At 41.7% G+C, this 22,330-nt stretch overlaps 1 protein-coding gene across 2 annotated transcripts in view; it reads right to left on the reverse strand.

Moving 5' to 3' along the window:
- LOC311234953 (CSC1-like protein 2) overlaps positions 1-22,330 on the reverse strand; it is a 132,183-nt gene that overhangs the window by 63,276 nt on the left and 46,577 nt on the right. For both annotated transcript variants that reach the window (XM_084322236.1, XM_084322235.1), the window contains exons 2-3: positions 14,870-15,088; positions 2,059-2,138 (exon numbers count right to left, since the gene is read on the reverse strand). In XM_084322236.1, coding sequence (XP_084178362.1) covers positions 2,059-2,138; positions 14,870-15,064 — 275 coding nt within the window. In that variant the 5' untranslated portion in view covers positions 15,065-15,088. The remainder of the gene's footprint in view (positions 1-2,058; positions 2,139-14,869; positions 15,089-22,330) is intronic.

Raw genomic sequence — 22,330 nt, forward strand, 5'->3', positions numbered from 1 at the left:
ACGTCGCAGGGCCACACTCGGCCAAAGCCAGGAGTTAGAAGTAAAAAAAAAAAGACAAGGCTGATCCTGAGTCAGCCCTTTTTGACCGTGTCATGAGACTGTGGTCTATATGTTACAGAGGTCTTCCCCCCCCTCCCCCACCACGCTCCCCTCGCATGTCCAGCTGCACAAACAGAGAAGCAGCAGCAACATCACGCAAATAAATAAAGAAAGGAGGATGTAGGTGATAGAGTGCCGAGTCATCTCTGCGACTCAGGACCTGAGGAGGTTCCATCTCTCTCTCTCTCTCTCTCTCAGACACACCAACATTACGGGCGAGAAAATAGATAGCGGTTTCCCCTCTGTGCTTTCAGTAGAAGGCTATCTGGCTGCATGTTAGCCTAGCTTAGCGCAATGAATGGAAGTGGACAGTACCGGTAGCCTAGCTTAAACTGCGGGAGGGGGGGGGGGGGGGGGGGAGAGTGTTAGTGGGCCAACGCCTAGGCTAACCGGTACTGTCCACTGCGAGGCTAACGTGCCTGCCGGATAGCTTTCTACTGAACGCACAGGGAGGAAACTGGTATCCATCTATTTGTCTCGCTCGGTCGATAAGCGAATTTCCCCATAATGTTGGCGCGTTCCTTTTAAAAAGGGAGAGTTTGGATTAGCAGCCATTAGGACGGACCGGGCTTCTATGTAGCAACCGCGTGACGCTTGAAATGTATCCAAAGATTTAATGTTAACAGTATGTCGGGTTATGACAGCTGCAAGAACTAGAGTTCATGAGTCTCTGGGTCTTGACTTGGCCTGAGAGGACAGACAGACAGATGGGCTGAGACCACTTATCGATGTATCGATAACTGCGTGAAATTGATAAGTGGCGCCATTTAAAAAAAAGTTTATTTAACATTAGTTTGTGCGTGTGTGTCATGGGCCAACTACAGAATCGCAAAAAGTACAGTGAGTGCACGTGACACACACGCAAACTAAATCGTTTATTTAAAAATAAAAAAAATTTAAGTATTTTAAACATTTTTAAATTTTCTTTTTACATGCAAAATAATACAAAAATGGATATTTATCGATAATTTTGTCCCGATTTATCGAGTCTTCCAAATGGCATATCGTCTCAGCCTTACCGACAGACAGACCGACAGACAGACAGACACTATAGGATACGCGAGCGCGATGCCGTTATTCATTATTTATTCGTTCACTCCTTGTTCCTCCATTGGAGCCTGATGCTCACAGACACTGATTGTAGTCTGGAGTTGCACGGGCCGGACAAACAAAGCAATGCCTCCATGTTACAGAGCTAAAACATGTGATGACGTCATGAGAGTTGACACGAATAGCGACAATGACATGCCCGGGTGATTTTCGTGTCCGTCTGCGTGTGTACCGCGTCTGCCTCTCTAGAGAAACGTCTCCCGAGGGTAACGTAACGTCTACTTCCACAACACCGGCACGCCTAGTTAGGTGGCGTGCTGACCGCGTTCCCTTAGCGAGGGCATACTCCTCACAAGGGTACAGCACAGGATGTAGCGATATCAATATGCTAAATCCAAGCCCCATACTTAAATCTCATCCAAAGCGCGTGCACGTTGAGCATCATGCTGTTGCTGTACTCTCTCGGTGGGTCATTTTACCGTAGCATGGAGTTGTCTTACACCCTACTACTACTTTCTGGTTTGTGTTTATCCCAAAATGAAAATAAACGGCTCACATTTCAAGTACACTGAGGACTTTTAAGTACTTTTCCAAGCACTATTTTTCATTTTCAAGGATGTCACTCGAACTTCTTGGCCTGCTGCCAGCTAGAGCATCACACGTGAAGAAGAGATGAGGAAGAGCAGTTGGAGCGCGAGAGACAGAGACTCGTCAGATTTTATTAAAACAGAACAAACAAAAAATAAAACAATTTCTTGATTCAGAACAATTTGATCATGTTCTGAATTCGGTTGATTTGAATTTCAAGGACTTTTTAAGCACCTTGTTAAAAAATTTGCTGTTCAAGGAATTCCAGGCCTTGACTTTTTTTTGTAAAAAAAACAAAGTGAGAGTCTTTGCATAGCATACCTGTCTGCGTCAGTCACCAGTGCAAGACGGCCATAGTCCCAAGCTACCTTCCTCAAGATGGAGAAGACGAAGAGCAGCCCCTAGGAGACGAGCACAGTAAACAAGCTGTTAAAGGGATATGCAACCCATTTATAAAAATAAAATAAAAAAGAAGCCTACCTGATTTGTTGTGAACTGGAAGTCGTACGAGTCTCATATATTACAAACCTCAAGTTTGAGATATTTCTTGTAGAAAGTATTAACATTTATTGGCAATAAATAAGGCTGGGTGTTGAGAAATCAATACCATCAAGATATTATTGCGTTAACTGTATCCAACGTGACTTGATCGACACATCAGCACGAAGCTCTTGGTAGCCAGAAGGCCCGCCCTCACCAGCAAGCATTTTAGTGCACAAAGTGTTGAAGAAAGTACTGTTGTATCAGTATCGAATGCAAGGTATCGGTGGTGAACAATACCCAGCTCTAATTAGCAATGCTAGTGGAAGTCAATACAGGATATGATTGATTGATTATTAGATTTGTGTGATGCACAAGTGCCCAACCCGCATGGGTTTATAAGACACCAAAAATACTGTTGCACTAGTGTTCCATTACATTTCCTTATCTAAATACGGATTAAATAAATACAGATTACAGCTCGGACTTAAACAAAGTATTCTGCCTTCTCCCCCAAGGTTGACAAATAAAATCTGCAACAAAAAAGTTCCCTTCCTGAAGCACAACTCAAGTTGTTCATATTCATCCAGCTCACGAAAGTTTTACTAAAAAGTACGTCCCTTACATCCTCGTAGACAGGACAGTAAAACTAAAAGTTAACCTCATATATATATATATATATATATATATATATATATATATATATATATATATATATATATATATATATATATATATATATATGAAGCATATATCTGAATTAAGTTCTTCTATGTATTTAACTGTATTGAATCACCCGGGTTTGGATGGAAGGTGCTAAAAATCACCATGACATAATGTAGACTAGGGAGACACCGATACCACTTTCTCAATGCCGATACAGAGTACTAAACTTTCAATATCATTCGATACCAAGTACCGACCCAAACCATCGCTTTTACTGAACAGTATAGACTTAGACCATCAGTTTGGAGTCATTGGAGGTTATTAGGATGCTATACGTTTGTCTCTATTAGGAGGAGAGATCTAACGTGCTTCTATGTGTTAAAAATGCAGCAGATTAAGTCAGTTTGTTGTGATTATTTACATGTTACACATAGTTCTTTGCATCGGATATTAGTATTGTGGACATTTCCCCCGATACCGATACTATTTAGTCTGGTATCGGACCGATATCCAATACCAGTATCTAGGGGTGTAACGGTACACAGAAGCCACGGTTCGGTACGTACCTCGGTATTGGGGTCACGGTTCGGTACGAGTTCGGTACAACAGAAAACAAATATTTATTATTATTATTATTATTATTAATATAATATTTATTATTATAATTTTTTATTTATATATTATATATATATATTTATATATTATATTTATGATAATAATTATTATTAAATAGAATAATTTTCTATAGGAAAAGTATTTTTTTTATTTGATCAGCTGTGCCTGCGGCACTGCAGATTTACCCTACTCGAGTCCGGCGGGGGAGAATGTTCGTGTGTTTGTTGGTGTGTTTCTTTCCATTGGTTTCATTTGGTTAACATTATTGGGCGAACAAAAAAACGAAAGAAAACTGTAAAATTGTAATGACCCTGCAGCTGTTCCAATGTAAATGTGCCTTTCTCCGTGCACTTTCGCCCGCTCTGAAGTCGGACTCGATGTGCCCGGCCACGCGCGCTGTTCTCGCACGGACCGCACCGTGACGGCCGTACCGTAAATTCGCAAGACCAATACAGGTACCGTTACACCCCTACCAGTATCGGTATCTGTGCATCCCTGATGTAGACTGCCCATATGTGACAATACCCGTTAGACATAGCAGATTGATAAGGTCGACAAAAAGACGGATTGTTCAGCTGTAGGCCAGCAGCTACAGAATAAAGGAATTACATGAGTCTGGAGTTGTTGCACACCCCCAGTCAAAATGTATCATCCCTCGACTAACTATACAGAGCTGGGGGAGGAAGGACCTTGTTTACAAAGCTTTTAGACACTAAACTACACAAGCCAACACTAAGGTTGTTTACACAAATGACTAACGCCAATCATGCAGGCATTTCCCCGTCACACATATAGACATGAAGGTTGAGCAAGGAGTTACTTCTTTCTTTTTTGTTTTGTTTGACATGAAACGCCCTCAGGAATTCAGCTCTCAGTTACACGATTGTCTGGAAAACACTAAAATCAATGGGATTCCATTTGGATTATGATATCGCTTAAAGTGGTGCATAAGCCATCGACGGGCTATGTCTACTGGGTGCATTACATTCGGAATCTGCCGGTGGCGTCATTGACTAAACGCTGGTCCTGTATGCAAATGATAGAGCGTGGAAGCAACACTGCCAGGTGTTAGGACTTTGATTCTGGGGCCACCCAGGCTGGAGACAGATGCAGTCACAGTCCTGTTAACACATTGAGTGCCACAGACGCGTTTTGTCGTTAGTTCATGCCGACCTTTGAGTGCCCCCGACGCTATATAGCGTTTGTTTGTCTTTTTCTTTTTATTGGCGATTTGAATTCATATTTCATCAATCGAGCCTCACGCTAGTGTTGCAGACTCTCTCTGAGCTCAATTGGGAAGATACCGCCCCCTATCGTCTCTCCCTGTGTAACTGCACCCCATTACTTTACACTGACGAAGGGGGGGTGGCCAGTTTCCTCATTTTACTTTTCCCTCAAGCCAACTGAAGAATCCATTGTGCTCGCCGGCCCGGAAAACGCGTGGATTATGTATTTACAGTACCCAATGCTGTAATCAATAAGCGTGATCGATATTTGGAATGGCGATCAGGAATTGGAATAATCTTTTTGGATAACATCTGATCTCAGGTAAGGAATTTATTTTACCAGTCTTAGGATAATCAGAGCTTTTTTCACAGAGATATAAGCGTTTGCCCTATGCGTGTGTGTGTGTGTGCGATCAGGAAATGCGAGAATCGATATTTCAGCCCGCCTCTATAGCGTGCATAAGTACACATATACTATCGATAATCTAGCGTTTATTTGAAAACGATTCATAAATAGGCAGAAAAATTACAACGTGTTTGTGTATGCCAGAATATCCCAGTAAATGCCTTTTATCACGGAATCTTTATATTTTCCTTGAAAACGAGGGCTTTTCAAAATGCTATAAAACGGAAATGAACAGATTAAAAAACAATCCGTTTCAACAATGTTGACTGCAAACAAGTCATTGATAAGCGACAGGCAGATTAGACATATAGCCATAAGTTAAAACAGTGATTATGCGTTCACAACGCTATCATTGAAGTGGGTGGTGGCATTTAACCATGCTTTACCATGTTAATGGCCGGCACTGAAAGTGTTAAGGTGCTTTGGACAAAACCGCCTCGCGGTGTCCTTGACCAAAATGTCTTAGGTCGACAAACAATGAGTCATGTCAGCTAATCAAATCTGGGAAAAATCCAAAATCCATGATTAATATTCATCCCGTGATTGCAATCATACAGAAGCACCTCTTTCACATGGAGCGATTAGGGATCGTATTTTCTGTTTTGCAGAAATCACAGACGGAATCACAGAATCCACCTTTAAAAATAGAACTCTGAAATAAACGTGGAAGGCTGCAGCTTTTGGGGGAAAAGTGAAGAAATATTACGACAGTTCTCTCTTTATGTGCAATCACTACTTGATCCTATATTGTGAATGGACTAGGGCTGTCCCCGACTAAGGATTTGGATAGTCGACTATGATTGGCCGAAATGTGCAGATAGTCGACTATGACCTTTTTTTTTTTAAATAAAGTATAATATATATATTTTTTTTTCTTCGTTCCATTTGGGCTGTGGGGGGTGCTTAATGTCTGAAGGAGTCGACTGAAGGCTTCTTGTCCTCTGCATGCAATTGGTCCACTGATGGATACATCTTGATATTTGTCTAGTCTAGTGTGTTCATTAGACGGGTGAAATCCTCTTTCAGTGCCTCTGTGCCTGTTTTCTTAGGCAGTTAGCCTCTGGTATGCGTGCCATTAGCGTTAGCCACGCTTCTAGGCCTCTTTTCTTTTGGAAAGAATGATTAAAAAATTATAATAATAATAATAATAAATTTGTATTCGACTAAGAGGTTGGCATTCGACTACGGCTCCTTTTGACCGATTAGTCGACTATTCAACTAATAGGAGTCAGCCCTAGAACGGACTGTGCAATAATGTTAATGTTACTCAATTGTGTCTTGTATATATCTTCTACCATAGCATTCGCTTGTATTTAAGTTGTTCATTCTAGTTTAAGTATTGTGTGATCTGTGTGATTTTGTGTGTAGGGCGGACTAGCAACGTACGTTTTTCATTGTACGGCAAACTGTCTGTTTAACACTTTGTATGCCACGCCGGGTTTTCCTTTTTACCCCCTTGATGCCACGGTCCACGGCCAATGTTAACGATAATATCGCCTAATCTATGTTTTAAATTATGGCTATGTGTCTAATCTGCCCGTCGCTTATGAAAGAATCATTTTCCAGTCAATGTTGTCATGGCAGATTGGTTTTTTATCGCTTCACTTCCGTTTGATAGCATTTTGAAAAGCCCCCGTTTTCAGGTGAAAAACAGCCCATTCTGTGATAATCGCCTTTTACTGGAATATTCCAGAACGTTGATATTTGTCGGCCTATTTATGAATCGTTTTCAAATAAACGCTAGATGATCGATAGTATATGTGCATGACGCACGTTCGAGCCGCGCGCTGATAATAGCTGCTTTCATTTCCTCATGGCTTTTACAGTGAAAACAGATAGAGCACATATCACAAAAAAGCTTATATCTCTGTGAAAACGAGTCTGATTATCCTAACACTGATATCATAGATTCCTTACCCGACATCAGATGGTATCCAAATGGTATATTCCAATTTCTGATCACCATTAGAAAAAATCGATAAGTGTATAGATCTAACGTGTATACAGTAAAACTTTATGTTAGTTGTAACGTTAGTTTAGGTTCGTGTTAACGTTAGATAATGTACACAATAAACGTATTTCCGCTGCTATATAGACGTCGCTCTTTTATTTTGGAACCCCCCCGACCGGAAGTTGTTACCCTCGTTATCTGCTTGAGTGTCCGGTTGTTGTTTTTCGTTAGCTACAGTATAGTATATCAACACCAGCCATGGGAATACTGTTTTCTAAATTGGGGAGGCTTTTAATCGTCAAGGTAAGAGGATTTTAAGTCATGGTATCCATAAACTTCAATCGGTTCGGATCCTTTCGTGACTATAGGGAACTGTAGGGAACTTGAGGGTACAAGTCTGACCCACTTCCAGTGATGAAGCTAAGCTAAGCTAACGGAGCGGGCGTTCCCTAAGCCTACTGCACGTACAGAGACAACAAAGGTATGTATCTTCTTGTCTAACTCCAGGTGTAACTGAGGGGTACAATTCCCTGACTGTATTAATAAGTATGGTATCATTAAACCACTACTGTCTTATGTACATTACTACTGGCCATACAGTACACAGGTATCTTATGATGAACACTTCCCACAATGACTCGGTTCCACACAAAACTGGGTTTAAGTATTTATTAGCAGCAATGATAGTACATAATATACTTTACTTAGGTTGCGCTTATAAGGCAAAGGAATGTGCGTAGGCAAATCAATAACGTATGTCCATTCTCATATTACGCAGGAGATAATAATACAACCTGAATCTTAGGAATTATATCTATGGTTCTCTAGTAAGGTAGCGGGAGATACTAGTAGGGTTCCCACCGGTTGTAAGCCAGCAGGGGGAGGAAATGTTCGAATGCAAAGTCTGGATCAACGGGGACTCAATAAGCTCCTGCTATGGGAGGCGGTATATTACTCCCTTGATCTGGACGAAAGCAGCAGCTGTAATCCCAGTATGCGTGCAGCATAGGTGAAAGCCGGCCAGCCTCTCCAAGAGACGGGCTCGAGTGATGTTCCTCACGGGTAGATCCCACACAGTAGTGGGTGGACGATTCTCCTCCGCTCCAACATCCACAGGACCAAAGCAATAATCCAGCTGGAAAGGGCTCTGCATTCACCGGTGTAGATTCTCCGGTGCACGGTACTTCACATTAACTAGGTCGAACTTGACGTTATTCCACTAAGCTCTGACACTTTACTATCCTATTCGCACGCGGTTATAAGTGCTCTATTTAGATGCACGGTTGCTCACTTCACTTGGTCGTTGACTCGTGATGAAGGCTTTACTAGTAAGGAGCGAACGATACGTTGAACGAACGTATTAGGAGAAGACAAGACTACTGCTGTATCCACCTGCGACGTATTTATACGTACGGTGAATAATCTAGTGCCAACCTTATTTCTGTCTCGTATTCCTGGGCAAAGCCGGGCATGTACAGACATGTCTTAGCGGTGACTTTGAACTAGACTCTGGGGGTATGGCAATGGCGCCTAAGAGACCGCTGTCCAATAGGAGAACGAAATATTATGGTCTGTACTAGGTTAAAGGGATATTCCGTGTATATGTACAAAGAATACACAAGGGATATCAGACGATATACAAATAGTATACATGGGATCTCAAGCAATAAATATATATATTCGGTTTAATCTGACCCTTTGTAACACCAGGGAAGATGGCAAATAAGCTAATTTCCCAAAATGTTGGCGTTTTCCTTTAAATAAGCAAACTGTCTGTTAAACTGTCTGTTTAACTGTGCACATGACAATAAATAATCTTGAACCCATTACCATGATGATGATGATTAACACTTTCGAGTGGCAGCAACGAGATTTCTCGTTAGTTCATGCCAACCGTTGAGTGCCAGCCGATGAGAAATCTAATTTTTAATCGTTATTTTTTTTATTATCGATTTCCATTCATTTTTCATCAATCTAGCCTCACGTTACCAGTGGGGATCTGTCTGAGTTCGAACAGGGAAAATACCGGCCCCTATCGTCTCTCCGGATGGTACTGCATCCCATTGAATTGGACTGAATGAAACGCATGGGGAAAAAAGAGTCCGGATTCCACATTTTACTTGTCAGGCATGTAATCCGAGCCTATTGCAGTCATCGCCCACCATCAGAACAGCGTGGAATATGTCTTTCGACCACCCAGCGTTGGATCAATAAACGCGATCGATATTTGGAATGGCGATCAGGAATTGGAATAATCTTTTTGGAGAACATCTGATCTGAGGTAAGGAATCTATTTTACCAGTATTGGGATAATCGGAGCTGTTTTCACCTATATATCAACGTGTCCCATATGTGTGTGTGTGGCTGTGAGTGTGTGTAGCTGATCAGGAAATAAGATAATCGATTTTTCAGCCTGCTTATATAGCGTGCATAAGTACACATATACTATCGATAATCTAGCGTTTATTTGAAAACGATTCATAAATAGGCAGAAAAATTACAAATTACTAAAATTTGTGTATTACAGTAAAGCGCGATTCCTGCAGAATCTTTTTTTTTTCTGAAAGTTTCAAAAAACGAGCGTTTTTCAAAATGGTATAAACCGGAAATGAACCGATTAAAAAACAATCCGTTTCGACAATGTTGACTGCAAACAAGTCATTGATAAGCGACGGCGTATTAGACACATAGCCATAATTTAAGATATAGTTTATGCGTTCACAAATGTGAGCGCTCCGTCATTGAATAGAGCGTTGGCACTCAACGGGGTATATAGGACTGGCATGGCTGGCACGGAAAGTGTTAAGAGAAACGTGATTCTACACCCAGGCGATAAGAATGGGGGCCAGAGCTGTGTTAGATGGATGCTGTGTGTTCTGTGTGTACAGTAAGTGCTCCTTCTCGCTTGTAACCGCGAGCGGATTGTAATCCATGTGGATTTCTTACGAGGCGACAGAGCCAATGTTGAAGCGGTTCGTGATTAACGAGGGAAACGTTTGAAAGCTCAAAAAGTCAGAGCAGATTAGCGAGCGGCGCTACAACCCGGAGCCGAGCCGTGGCCGCTGAGGCCACAGACACACTGCAGGTGGTGGGAACCCAGGCAGAGAGGCTGAGGCCACAGACACACTGCAGGTGGTGGGAACCCAGGCAGAGAGGCTGAGGCCACAGACACACTGCAGGTGGTGGGAACCCAGGCAGAGAGGCTGAGGCCACAGACACACTGCAGGTGGTGGGAACCCAGGCAGAGAGGCTGAGGCCACAGACACACTGCAGGTGGTGGGAACCCAGGCAGAGAGGCTGAGGCCACAGACACACTGCAGGTGGTGGGAACCCAGGCAGAGAGGCTGAGGCAGGGCATCAGAGTGCGCCTGATTTGGTCGTTTTTTGCGCGCGTGCGTGCGTGTGTGTGTGGCGTCTTTTTCCTGGCCATGTGCGTTCTCAAAAAAATAAAATAAAAAAAAAACTCTGCCTTTGATTGGTTCTAACACGTGCATTATGCAAAGACCAGCCCTGATCTGCCTCTGATTGGCTCTGATCGTTATTCACTGAATGACGCCACTGTGAAACCTGAAACCAAAATATATACCTTTCGGAAGGAATGGCTGGTTCAATTTCCCTGGCTCCGCTACGATAAAGCGACAAACAGTATGATTTGCATGTATTGCAAGGAGTGTGGTCCTAATATGGCTGGCAGTACTGCGTTTGCTGTCAGATCATCAACATTCAGAATAGAAACATTAAAAAAGCATAGTGTCTCCAAAAAACACATACTGTGTTGCGACAGGTGTGTTGCCAGCACATCAACAGTGCCTCTCCACGAAGAATTTCAGCGCCAGACGGCGGCAAATAGAAAAAGCGAGGAGGAAGAAATGAAAATCAAATTCAACTGCTTAAACGTCAACCCAACGTACAGCAACGACACTGCCTGTGCCCAGTTCATAGGCGTGATTGCAGACACATTAAAAAAGAAGACGTCCCTTCAGATCGCGGAGAACAGCTACATGGCCTTCATGATGATACAGACGTCTCTGCAAAGGAGTGCGAGCTCGTCTACAGCCGCATATCGTGCAACAGGAGATCTATCAATATCCTAATTGGCCACATCGAGGTGGAGCACACACATGCAAAAGGTACAGCAATATTATTATATAATAACTAGGGCTGTCAGTTTATCGCGTTAATTAGATTAATTAATTACACAGCAAATAATCGCGTTATGAAAATTAACTAAAAATTCATTACATTTTTTTTTTTTTTTTGTATCATTCATTCCATAAGCATGTAGAATACACATTTACAATTTTTATAATATGGTCCATTTGCATGTTCTTGGTATCTGATTCTAGGGACATCTATGAATCTCAGGGAATGTATTCCCAGTGTCAGAAATACTGTGGGCTAGATCCACAAAGAATGGATTGCACGGTGCAAGTTGCACCCTTACTTACAATTCATTATGAATTGAAAATGGGGGACCCTGATGTAAACAAGACGAAAGTCTTTCTCTGGTCTGCATTCCCTTAACAATTGTGTGTATTGAGCCGTACTGTATTGTACCCATTCTGCAATCTGTTAATAACATTTTCATTCAATCAATCAATCAAACATTTTATTTTGAGTAAATTGTAATGAACCAAATGAGAATATCAATACATTTTTTTTTTTATCTTTGACTGTGAATAACACCATGCTCAAATTGACCAGACCTGAAAAATCTAAGCAAATTAATAGATGGAAGATGATTAAACAGAAGGTTTTGTAGATACAGTACTGAATTCTGCCATCCAGACACATGCAATTTGAAATATGATTATAGAATATAGAATAAGAGGCATAAAATGGTAATGCGTTTAAAATGCGATTAATTAGATTAATTAATTACAAATCCTGTAATTAATTAGATTAATTTTTTTAATCGCTTGACAGCACTAATAATAACTCCAGTTTAAGCAGAAATAAGACAAGCAACACATTTAAAGTTATTAGGCTATTCAAATAGATTCAATAAGCATATAGGGCCCTAACTATGGAATCTGTTATTACGTTTTATTTTTTCAATATAATTTTCAGTTTTAATGTTGAGTAATAATAATAATAATGAGTAATAGACATACAACCTGGATTTAGGCTACTGGAGCTGAGCTGAATGTGTTAAAATAGACATAAAAAAGTGAAGGATTGGACTTTGCTAACTGTAATACAATGTTATTTTTTCATAGGATTCTATGCTGCCAAGTCAAGCACAGCACTTTTTTCCCCCCTTCTTCTAAACAATTGAGGTTATTGCAATCTTATTTAAATTTTTAAGCTCTAGTGGAATTTTGTGAGACAATTAGTTTGAAAGCCATTTGTCTGAACTTTAAGACCTGCTGTGTGTCATATGACAATTTCTTGTTTGTGATTTAAATAAAGAAAAAACATTTATCTGTACCTTTTATTCCTGTTTACAATAATTTACATAACATATTAAGAAATTAGTTACTAATGTGTATGGGAACTGACAAAAAAGGTAACGGTAACGCTTAAAATGTATTATTGCAGCGGCAAGAGGCGAGGTGATTTTTTTTGGGTGCACCTAAATTATGTGCTGGTGCAACCAATGTAAAAAGTTAGTCTGGAGCCCTGTGAGGTGGTGGGAACTAGGGGTGGGGGAAAATATCGATACGTAGTAGTATCGCGATACTTTGCGTGGCGATACTGTATCGATACAGGGACGCCAAGTATCGATATTTAATTATTTATTAAAAAAAGAAAAAAATATAAAAAAAATTTGTATATTTTTTTTTTATATAAGGACGTTGCATTGTTCATTTCAATACCTGTAATAGTACAGTAGTCCACACGCACCCGTGTGCATTCAGTTAAGTTGGAATATGACTGTAATACAAACAGTTCAGTTTGTCAGGTACATGCAACAGAGATTACAGTGTTTACATCTGTCTACTTGAGAAAATACCATGTTCTGCAATAGAAATTATTGAAGTGAGATGAACAGACTGAACTTTATTTTATTAGATAAAACATGTTGACAGTTTTACTTTGCAGTTGAAAAAAGGTAATAAATCGCAATATATCGCAATATTAATATCGCAATACTCAGCATATCGCAATATATTTACTATCGTGATAGTATCGTATCGTGAGGCCTCTGGTGATTCCCACCCCTAGTGGGAACCCAGGCAGAGAGGCTGAGGCCACAGACACACTGCAGGTGGTGGGAACCCAGGCAGAGAGGCTGAGGCCACAGACACACTGCAGGTGGTGGGAACCCAGGCAAAGAGGCATGGTCTCTGTTGTAGCTGCCATCTTAACATTTTGGAACGGTAACTCCACTGTAAGTAGGGATGGGCAACACATTTTTCTAAATAAATAATGATAATAAATAATTAGAAGTTTGGATTTATTTTTATTTTTACAACTGAGGTAGGTAGATTACATTTTTGGAGACTAAAGTACAGAAAAAAGATACCGTTGGGTACCAGTATCGATTCACAGGTACTGGTTCAAATGTGAACGGTACCCAACCCTAGCTGTAAGTGGAATTATTTTGTTCAAATAAGTAGGGGTGCACCGATGTATCGGTCGGGTATCGGCCGATAAGTGCCTTGTTGACTGCAATCGGCCGATAAGCTCGAATGTGCCGATGGCAGTAGCCGATAAATATCCATCAATTTGTGTCTCATTTCATTTACACACATTTTTATTAACCAATAATTATGGCTGGTATTACATCTACTGTGCCCTTCATCACTGAACCTCCACATTGCTCCAGGGCTGCTGTACTGCGGGCGAGCCAGCGCTCTGGCCTGTCTGATGAAATGCATGCGTGTGTATCTAGTAGGGGTGTCAGGCAACGATTCAATGCATCATGAAATCTCTTCATTTGACCACGATTCGATTCGATTAATTTTCTATCAGTTAATTCCCCCAAACTATTTGAATACACAAATGTGGCTGGGGGAACGGATTCACTCAGCATGAATGGACTATAGGTCAATAATAGGGGTGTAAATATTTGACCCCACAACGATTCAATTCGATTACGATTCTTCAGGCAACGATTCAATATTAATTTGACCACGATTCAATGCGATTCGACCTTAGGATCGATGTTACACCCCTAGTATCTAGGAAGCATAATGCACTAGTGTAGGAGATATGTATCTAGGAAGCATAATGCACTAGTGTAGGAGATATGTATCTAGGAAGCATAACGCACTAGTGTAGGAGATGTGTATCTAGGAAGGAAGCATAATGCACTAGTGTAGGAGATATGTATCTAGGAAGCATAATGCACTAGTGTAGGAGATATGTATCTAGGAAGCATAATGCATTAGTGTAGGAGATATGTATCTAGGAAGCATAATGCACTAGTGTAGGAGATATGTATCTAGGAAGCATAATGCACTAGTGTAGGAGATATGTATCTAGGAAGCATAATGCACTAGTGTAGGAGATATGTGTATCTAGGAAGCATAATGCATTAGTGTAGGAGATATGTATCTATATCTAGGAAGCATAATGCACTAGTGTAGGAGATGTGTGTATCTAGGAAGCATAATGCACTAGTGTAGGATATATGTATCTAGGAAGCATAATGCACTAGTGTAGGAGATATGTGTATCTAGGAAGCATAATGCACTAGTGTAGGAGATGTGTGTATCTAGGAAGTAGGAAGCATAATGCATTAGTGTAGGGGATATGAAGGATAGTGTGATAAAAAGGCTAACTGCAATGTACATAATTGATAATAAAGTAATCTTCTTCAGTTTGTCTTGAGGGACTCACCAAGAAGCACATGAAGTCGAGGGCGAGGACAGTGGGCACCCCTCCGAAGGGGAGGCCCTGGAGGACCGTGCTGCGTATTCGGGCGGAGTAGCAGTAGTCCCTGGAGGTGGTGTTGGACTGCTGAGTGGGGCAGTTCCCCTCGGAGCACGCGTGGGCCCCCCACACGCCCATGGTTAAAATCAGCACTCTGTACATCACTCACTGTAGCATATTGAGTATCTAGGGAGAAAACACAAGAAACACAAGGTCACACACGTCAATCAAACCGATGAACTTAGCAGAGTAATAGAATACACATTTTCTTTCGATGCCCATCACAGGGTTCCCACAGACATTGCAAAATGAAATTCAAGGACTTTCAAGTAGTGTTCCAAGCACTATTCTTCATTTGAAAAGGATACAATTCACTTTCAACACTTTGGTTGCCAAAAACAAAGATTCTCGTTTCTGTGCCCCAACGGTTCAGTGCCATAAACGAAGATTCTCGATTCTGGGTCGTTTTTCCTTTTTTCCGATTTTAATACCCTATTCATTCTCAGGGTGCTGTGTGTTGGCTGAACAAATGCATAGTGGGAATCTGAAGGTGCAGTATGGGCCGCATCCTACCAGGCGGCGGTATCGAGCTACATTTCTAACATTGTATCCTAGGCTGTGGAATGACCCCATGTCTCAGATTTCATTTCTTGTTCTCGGGAAGCGGCACAGTTCAGCCGGTTACATCGAAGCCCGTCAACTATGCTGGATCCGTATGTTATGGTCGTTTATAACGTCGATCAAATGGGGATTGGATCTACCAGATGGCGATCAAGAAATTGGAATATTCTTTTTGGATTACTTTCGGCCAAAGGTAAGAGCAATTTGACGTAAATTCTAGCTTGATCCTGCAATGCTTTCATAGCGATCGGGCTGGTAACTGTTTCTAGTGTTCAATGCGAATGCCGTTACTGACGCTCGAATAATCAGAAACCCCCCCCCCTTTCATGCATTCATGATGGAACATAATACCGATCATATGCATTTGATTTTTTTGTAGCGTGTGTAGGGACAAAACGCCAATGCATTTACTATAATACACGTTGCAGCTTATAACCAGCCTCTCAGGAATTGGCCCGGATCATTCCGAAATAACACTCCTATTCACCACGGTATAAAATGGGAACGTATGGAAAATGTATTTATTTTTTTAATCTTGACCGGAAGAAACCCAGTGTCAAATGACTATAGTATTGAATCCATGGCTATAATATAGAATATAGATTTAGCTCTACAAACAAGGTGAGCCTAAAACCAATTTCCGACAATTAGTTACACTTTAGATAAATACAAATAATTTCTTGATTTCTTATTTGATCATGGATGAACAAAACTTTCAATGCGAATCAAGGACTTTTTAAGCACCTCGTTAAAAAATGGGCCATTTTCAAGGAATTCCAGGGCTAAACTTTTTTTTGTCAAAAATCAAGCACTTTGAGGACCTTGTGCGAACCCTGCCATCATCAAATCAGCCATCAGGAGGATCAGAAACACCTTATTCAATTTTTTCTTTAAATATTTCCCCCACTTTATTAGCCAAAACAAAAACAGTAATTTCGTCTCGCTGTCTTGGTGACAATAGATGCAGGCGTTCGGCATGTTACACCCACATCAACTGATGATAAATGACCATCATCAAACCAGCGATTGGTAAATCATTCACTGGAACGTGCAGAGCATCTGTGAAGGGTCATATTTCAATCATTCCATCTCAGTCAACCCACATAATCAAAAGACACCAGTGAAATGGCTGAAAGAGAAAAACATATTTGGCTGAAAAAACATGATCATCATCATCAGGTGGCTTGATACATACCCATGATACAGAATCAATATTGATATTGCAGCAATATGAAATAACTGCAAAGGATGCAATATGGGGATTTTAGTAGAAAAACACAATCGATAAGTTACCGGTAAGTAATTGTGAATGTGAAGCATCTGGTAGATGTCATATCCCAATATCCCAGATGAGGAGATTGCTAATAGTCTTTGAAAAAAGAATATTGCACTTATGTGGCAACTGCAGTATGATTGAAAAACACCCTGCAGTAATGAGAGTGAGTGCACAGAGTGTTCATCTCCCCTGTAATGCTGTCATCCTTGCCTCATACTGCTGTAGGTGGACGGTGTCATACAGCTTGTTCTTGTGGCCCCGTCACTCCAGTCCGTATTGTAGTATGATGATCCTGCTCTGCTTTGAAGTGCTCTAGTCTGCACCACTTGTAACTTTCAGTTGTTTGTTTGTATTGTGGGCTAAATACTTAGCTCGGTCTCTCTATCTTGTTGAATGTACCACTGTATGCTCTGTTATTTCTTGTTACATCTGCCTCTATGCCATGCCATGTGTCCTCTATGCTGTGTGTCCTCTATGCTATGTGTCCTCTATGCCATGTGTCCTCTATGCTGTGTGTCCTCTATGCTATGTGTCCTCTATGCTATGTGTCCTCTATGCCATTTGTCCTCAGTCTATGCCATGATGCATCCTCTATGCCATGTGTCCTCTATGCCATGATGTGTCCTCTATGCCATGCGTCCTCTATGCCATGATGCGTCCTCTATGCCATGATGCGTCCTCTATGCCATGATGCGTCCTCTATGCCATGATGCGTCCTCTATGCCATTTGTCCTCTATGCCATTTGTCCTCTATGCCATATGTCCTCTATGCCATATGTCCTCAATGCCATATGTCCTCAATGCCATATGTCCTCTATGCAATACCATGTGTCCTCTATGCCATACAATGTGTCCTCTATGCCATACAATGTGTCCTCTATCTATGCCATACCATGTGTCCTCTATGCCAGGGGTTCCCAAACTTTTCAGGCCGCGACCCACAAATAACGGTGTCAGAGAGCCGCAACCCCCACTATTATAAGAGGTAAAAAAAGAAATCCAGAAAAAAAAATGTAATATATATTTTTTTTAATAAATGGAAATGTATGGTTGAAACATGCACACGTTCAAACGCACACACACTAATAAGCATTGGAGGCTTTTAACCAGGGCCGGACTGGGGAAATCATTCAGGCCAGGAAATAGTGCAAAATATAGCCCCAGTCAGGCCACTTTTTAAGCAGGGGGTCTGGGGGTCCCCCACCAGGACATTTCTTGTTACAAAGACTTAATTTCCTGCATTCTGGTGCAGGATTTTTTTTTAATGTCAGATTGAAAACAATACAATCTTTTATTCAACTTCAGCCCTGATCATAACACCACATATTAATTTTATAATTATAACCCTTTAAATGCCACTGTGTGTGATGGCATATATTTGCAATATATCAAATGCAAAGTAGATTTTTCTGGTGGGGATTATTACAGGCTAGCATGTGTCAATGATTAGCAACAACAGTTTTTTGTAAGGGTCCTGCCTCCACCAATCACATGCGGCTCCCTTTGTGTGTGTGTGAGCAAGAGAGAGCGAGAGATAGTTCTCCAACTTGTGTGAGTTGCAGTGATCTCCTGGTTGTTCCCCACCTAGGTTATCTAACTATTGCGCTGCTGCAACTAGAAACACTGGCCTGGCCGCGTCTATGCTTTTACCAACGCGTTCGTGTTTCCGGGTTCCCGTTTTGCGCTCTGATTGGCCAGGTCATGTGACATGTGCGCCAATCGTGGGAGTCGGGACGGCAAGTTCTGCGCCTATTTCCGGGTCGAACAGCCTGCAAACTACCTAACGCCTAGTTTATCACTGGTTAAGCTTAGGCGACTCTTTCACAGTTGGTTAAGGTTAGAGTTTGGAATCAGGGCAGGCGTTCTATCGCCATGCTCTAAGACAAACTCTAACCTTAACCAACTTCGAAAGAGCGCCTAAGCTTAACCAGTGTAGAAACTTGCAGTCCCACGATTGGGCGTACATGTCACATGACCTGGCCAATCGGAGACGCGAAAACACGAACGCGTTGGTAAAAGCAATCAGGCGGCCTGGCCTGCTTCTAAGTTCAGTGGCCCGACTGCAAAAAAATCATCTGGCGACCCCCACTTTGGGAACCCCTGCTCTATGCCATCAGTGTTTCCCCTACCATTGCCTTGAAGGGGAGGCCTGTCCGCGTGTTACTGTTCCGCAACTGTAAGTTACTTCCGGGGTAGGCCTGATTGGCCCCGACAGGCACGTGACGCGGCAAACTCAGGACGCGCAACGAGGCTGCTGAGAGCTGTCGCACGGAAATAGGCTGTCTATTGCCATTCTCTAACACAAACTCTAACCTTAACCAGCTCCTTAACAGCGCCTAAACTTAACCGTTCTAACCTTAACCAACTCCGAAACAATGCCTAACCTTAACCTTAACCATGCCTAACCTTAACCGGCGAAAGAATACACGTTAAAAAAAAAATCACGTTAAAAAAAAAAATTTGATGGGATTCGAACTCGTCAACAACGGACCGCAGGATCGCAGGACCGCTGCTCTGCCAGGTGAGCTGAAGCGCCGAATGAAAATCATGGCGGATTAGGACGGTTACATAATTCCGCAAGCTCTGCCGCTCCGCTCCGCGGAGCGTGCCGCGCGGCAGAGAAAGTTGCGCGTCACGTGCCTGTCGGGGCCAATCAGGCCTACCCCGGAAGTAACTTACAGTTGCGGAACAGTTATAGGCGGCCCGTCCCACCAACGGGACCCCCTGCCCCTCCTGAAAGCTTGCTTTAATCCTAGTAACATTAGCGAGCTAGCTAAATTATAAATAAATCTGTTTTCATATAAATCAATCTTCACTATGATTTTAAAACGGTGACGCGGCACGGTCTACAGAGAGTCGGAGACGCAGAAGAAAGCTACCAAAACCATTCCGAGACAACAGAGCGCAGTGCTCACTCCGCAAGTCACTGACATCAAATAGCCAAACGTTACACTATAAAAAACGAACTGGATAGTTGACCTAATGATATTCCAATCCAATGAAGTCTGCTTAGGCGCTCGCCTCGCGTGCACACACATGCACGCACAGAAAGGGAGTCTGTCTGTGTCTGTGTCTGTGTGTGTGTCTGTGTGTGTGTGTGCGTGTGCGCGAACGTCCTTCCCAACTCTGGTCTTTGGAAAGACCAGATTAGGTCAGAGGAGTTTGATAGTATTTACTGAGGATGGCCAGATAATGTTGATATTTAAGGTAAAACAATTATTATACAGAGAGAAGCTTCAGCAAGTACAAAACGCTGCTGACCGACAAAAGAGAATCCCTCACTGAGGAAAACACAAAGGCCTAAATCCATCATGTATCACAATGGTGATGTCAGCCAGAGATGGGGAGAAGCATGAACCTTTAAAGGACATCTCTTTCAAATAAATCAGATTATTTAAAAAAAAAAAAATTTCTTTCAAACAAATTATTATTTTGTATTATTTAACTATGTAATTATTATTTAGTTATTGCACTGCACTGGCAGTTGAACTGCATTGAACTGAACTGAAAAAAATAAACCTCATAACTGAACTGGCACTGAACATTGAACTGCACTGGCACTGTTTGCAGATGTACTGTTATTAACACTTTAATCGCCGAAAACGCTGGAACTCGTCTTTCCCCGCCATGCTTATTCTGCCGAAGACGCCGTAACTCGTCTTTGATATCAATATTTCAAAAATCTGTGATCGAAATCATATTTCTCCTCCGGGGACCTGAGATATACTGCTGATCTCCACTCAACTCTCTAACGGTTCAAGAGCGCCATCTGGTGGCCGATCGGCAGATCGCCCAAACAGCAAACCGGAAACAGGAAACTGGTGCTCATCCAAATTCGGTCCGACCACTCGCTATAGCTCCCGGGACTCCATCTTGACACACTGGATGATCGATCGCTCACCCTAACTCAATAAACAACATGATTTGGACGTATATACTATTATACAACCTGGAAATGGATCCGGTATTTCTCCATCCCATAATAGAAAAAATTCTGTTCCACGCTCATCCCCCAACGGCGCGAGGAAGCCACAGTGAGTTTCAGCGTTATTTTCTAACGTGTTCCATATAAACTGCTCTGATGATCATATGACCCACACTAGATGAATGATATAACGTTGCCCACGGAATTATAAACGACCCCCCGCCCATCCGGTCAACATCAGATGATACGTAGTAACTTCTAGAAGTACCTCCAGTTGAAATTTTTTATCTGGCACCGATCGCTACCAAACTGTATTTGATCATCAATATAATGCATTTGGGGCTATAAATCAAGTTCTGGAGAAAGCTGCAGAAAACGATAAAAACATACTTATTAGTGCTGTCAGGCGATTAAAAAAATTAATCTAATTAATTACAGGATTTGTAATTAATTAATCTAATTAATCGCATTACCATTTTATGCCTGATATTCTATATTCTATAATCATATTTCAAATTGCATGTGTCCGGATGGCAGAATTCAGTACTTGTAGGAGCCAAAGATATATTTAGGTTATTGTATTATATAATTGTCATAATAGACCATTCTAGAACATTTGTGATGTCACAGTATGATGTCATGGTCAAACATTCTAGAACATTTGTCATGATGTCATAGCCGAACATTCTAGAACATCGAACATTCGAGAACATTTGTGGTGATGTCATAGCCGAACATTCTAGAACATTGACATTCTAGATGTGGTGATGTCATGACCGAACCTTCTAGAACATTTGTGTATCTATATATTCAGCAATTCTCTCAACCAGGTCAGTGTGCATCTTGAAACCGTGCTGAGCGGTACTAACCAGATAGACTAAACAACATCGATTTTCGGCTTTCCAGTGTGGAGGAATTTTCATGTGTCGAGTGGGCTGTGATTTTGGAGACTGGGAAAATACAGTTTTCTTACCTTGTAGTAGTGATGTGAATATTTAGGTAAATAGATTTAGGACCACTTCTGTAAAGAAAGACTTCGCTGTGGAAGAGACCATTTGGATATCTTTGTTTTACACTGGAGCGGCTGTGGACTTTATTTCTCTTTATCAACGAACGTACTACTCACGAGTAAGTAATTTTAACCAGTATTGTAGCTAAGGGGCTACACAACCCTGACTGTATTTAGATTGTTTAGATTAAACCACTACTAAAGAATATTAATGTAACAGTACAGTTACTCAAAATGGCGGACACTCCATTAACTGCGCGGGGACAGGGATACAAGTTGAACAAGCATCAGTTTAATGTTAATAGTAAACATACATATTATTTAACACAGCTCTCCTTTAATACTTTAATATCAGTGTCACAATGTCTGCGGTAACGATAGTTCCTATGCTACGGGTACCCGAACCGGTGGAGCTCTGAATGGAGTGGATTGAGACGAAGCACGCAGAACAGGGAAAGCAAGATGGTGGCTGGAAACGGTGGTTCTCTCTAGAGCTCCGGCTCCAGAGAAACCGTAGACTGTTGGGATAATCCTGTCGTCGCTGGGAGAATGGGTCTCGTACGGACCGGTCCTTGTATTCCTAGCGCCCGATGGCAG

Source organism: Notolepis coatsorum (assembly GCF_963971535.1).
Source record: "Notolepis coatsorum genome assembly, chromosome: 9".
NCBI lineage: Eukaryota > Metazoa > Chordata > Actinopteri > Aulopiformes > Paralepididae > Notolepis > Notolepis coatsorum.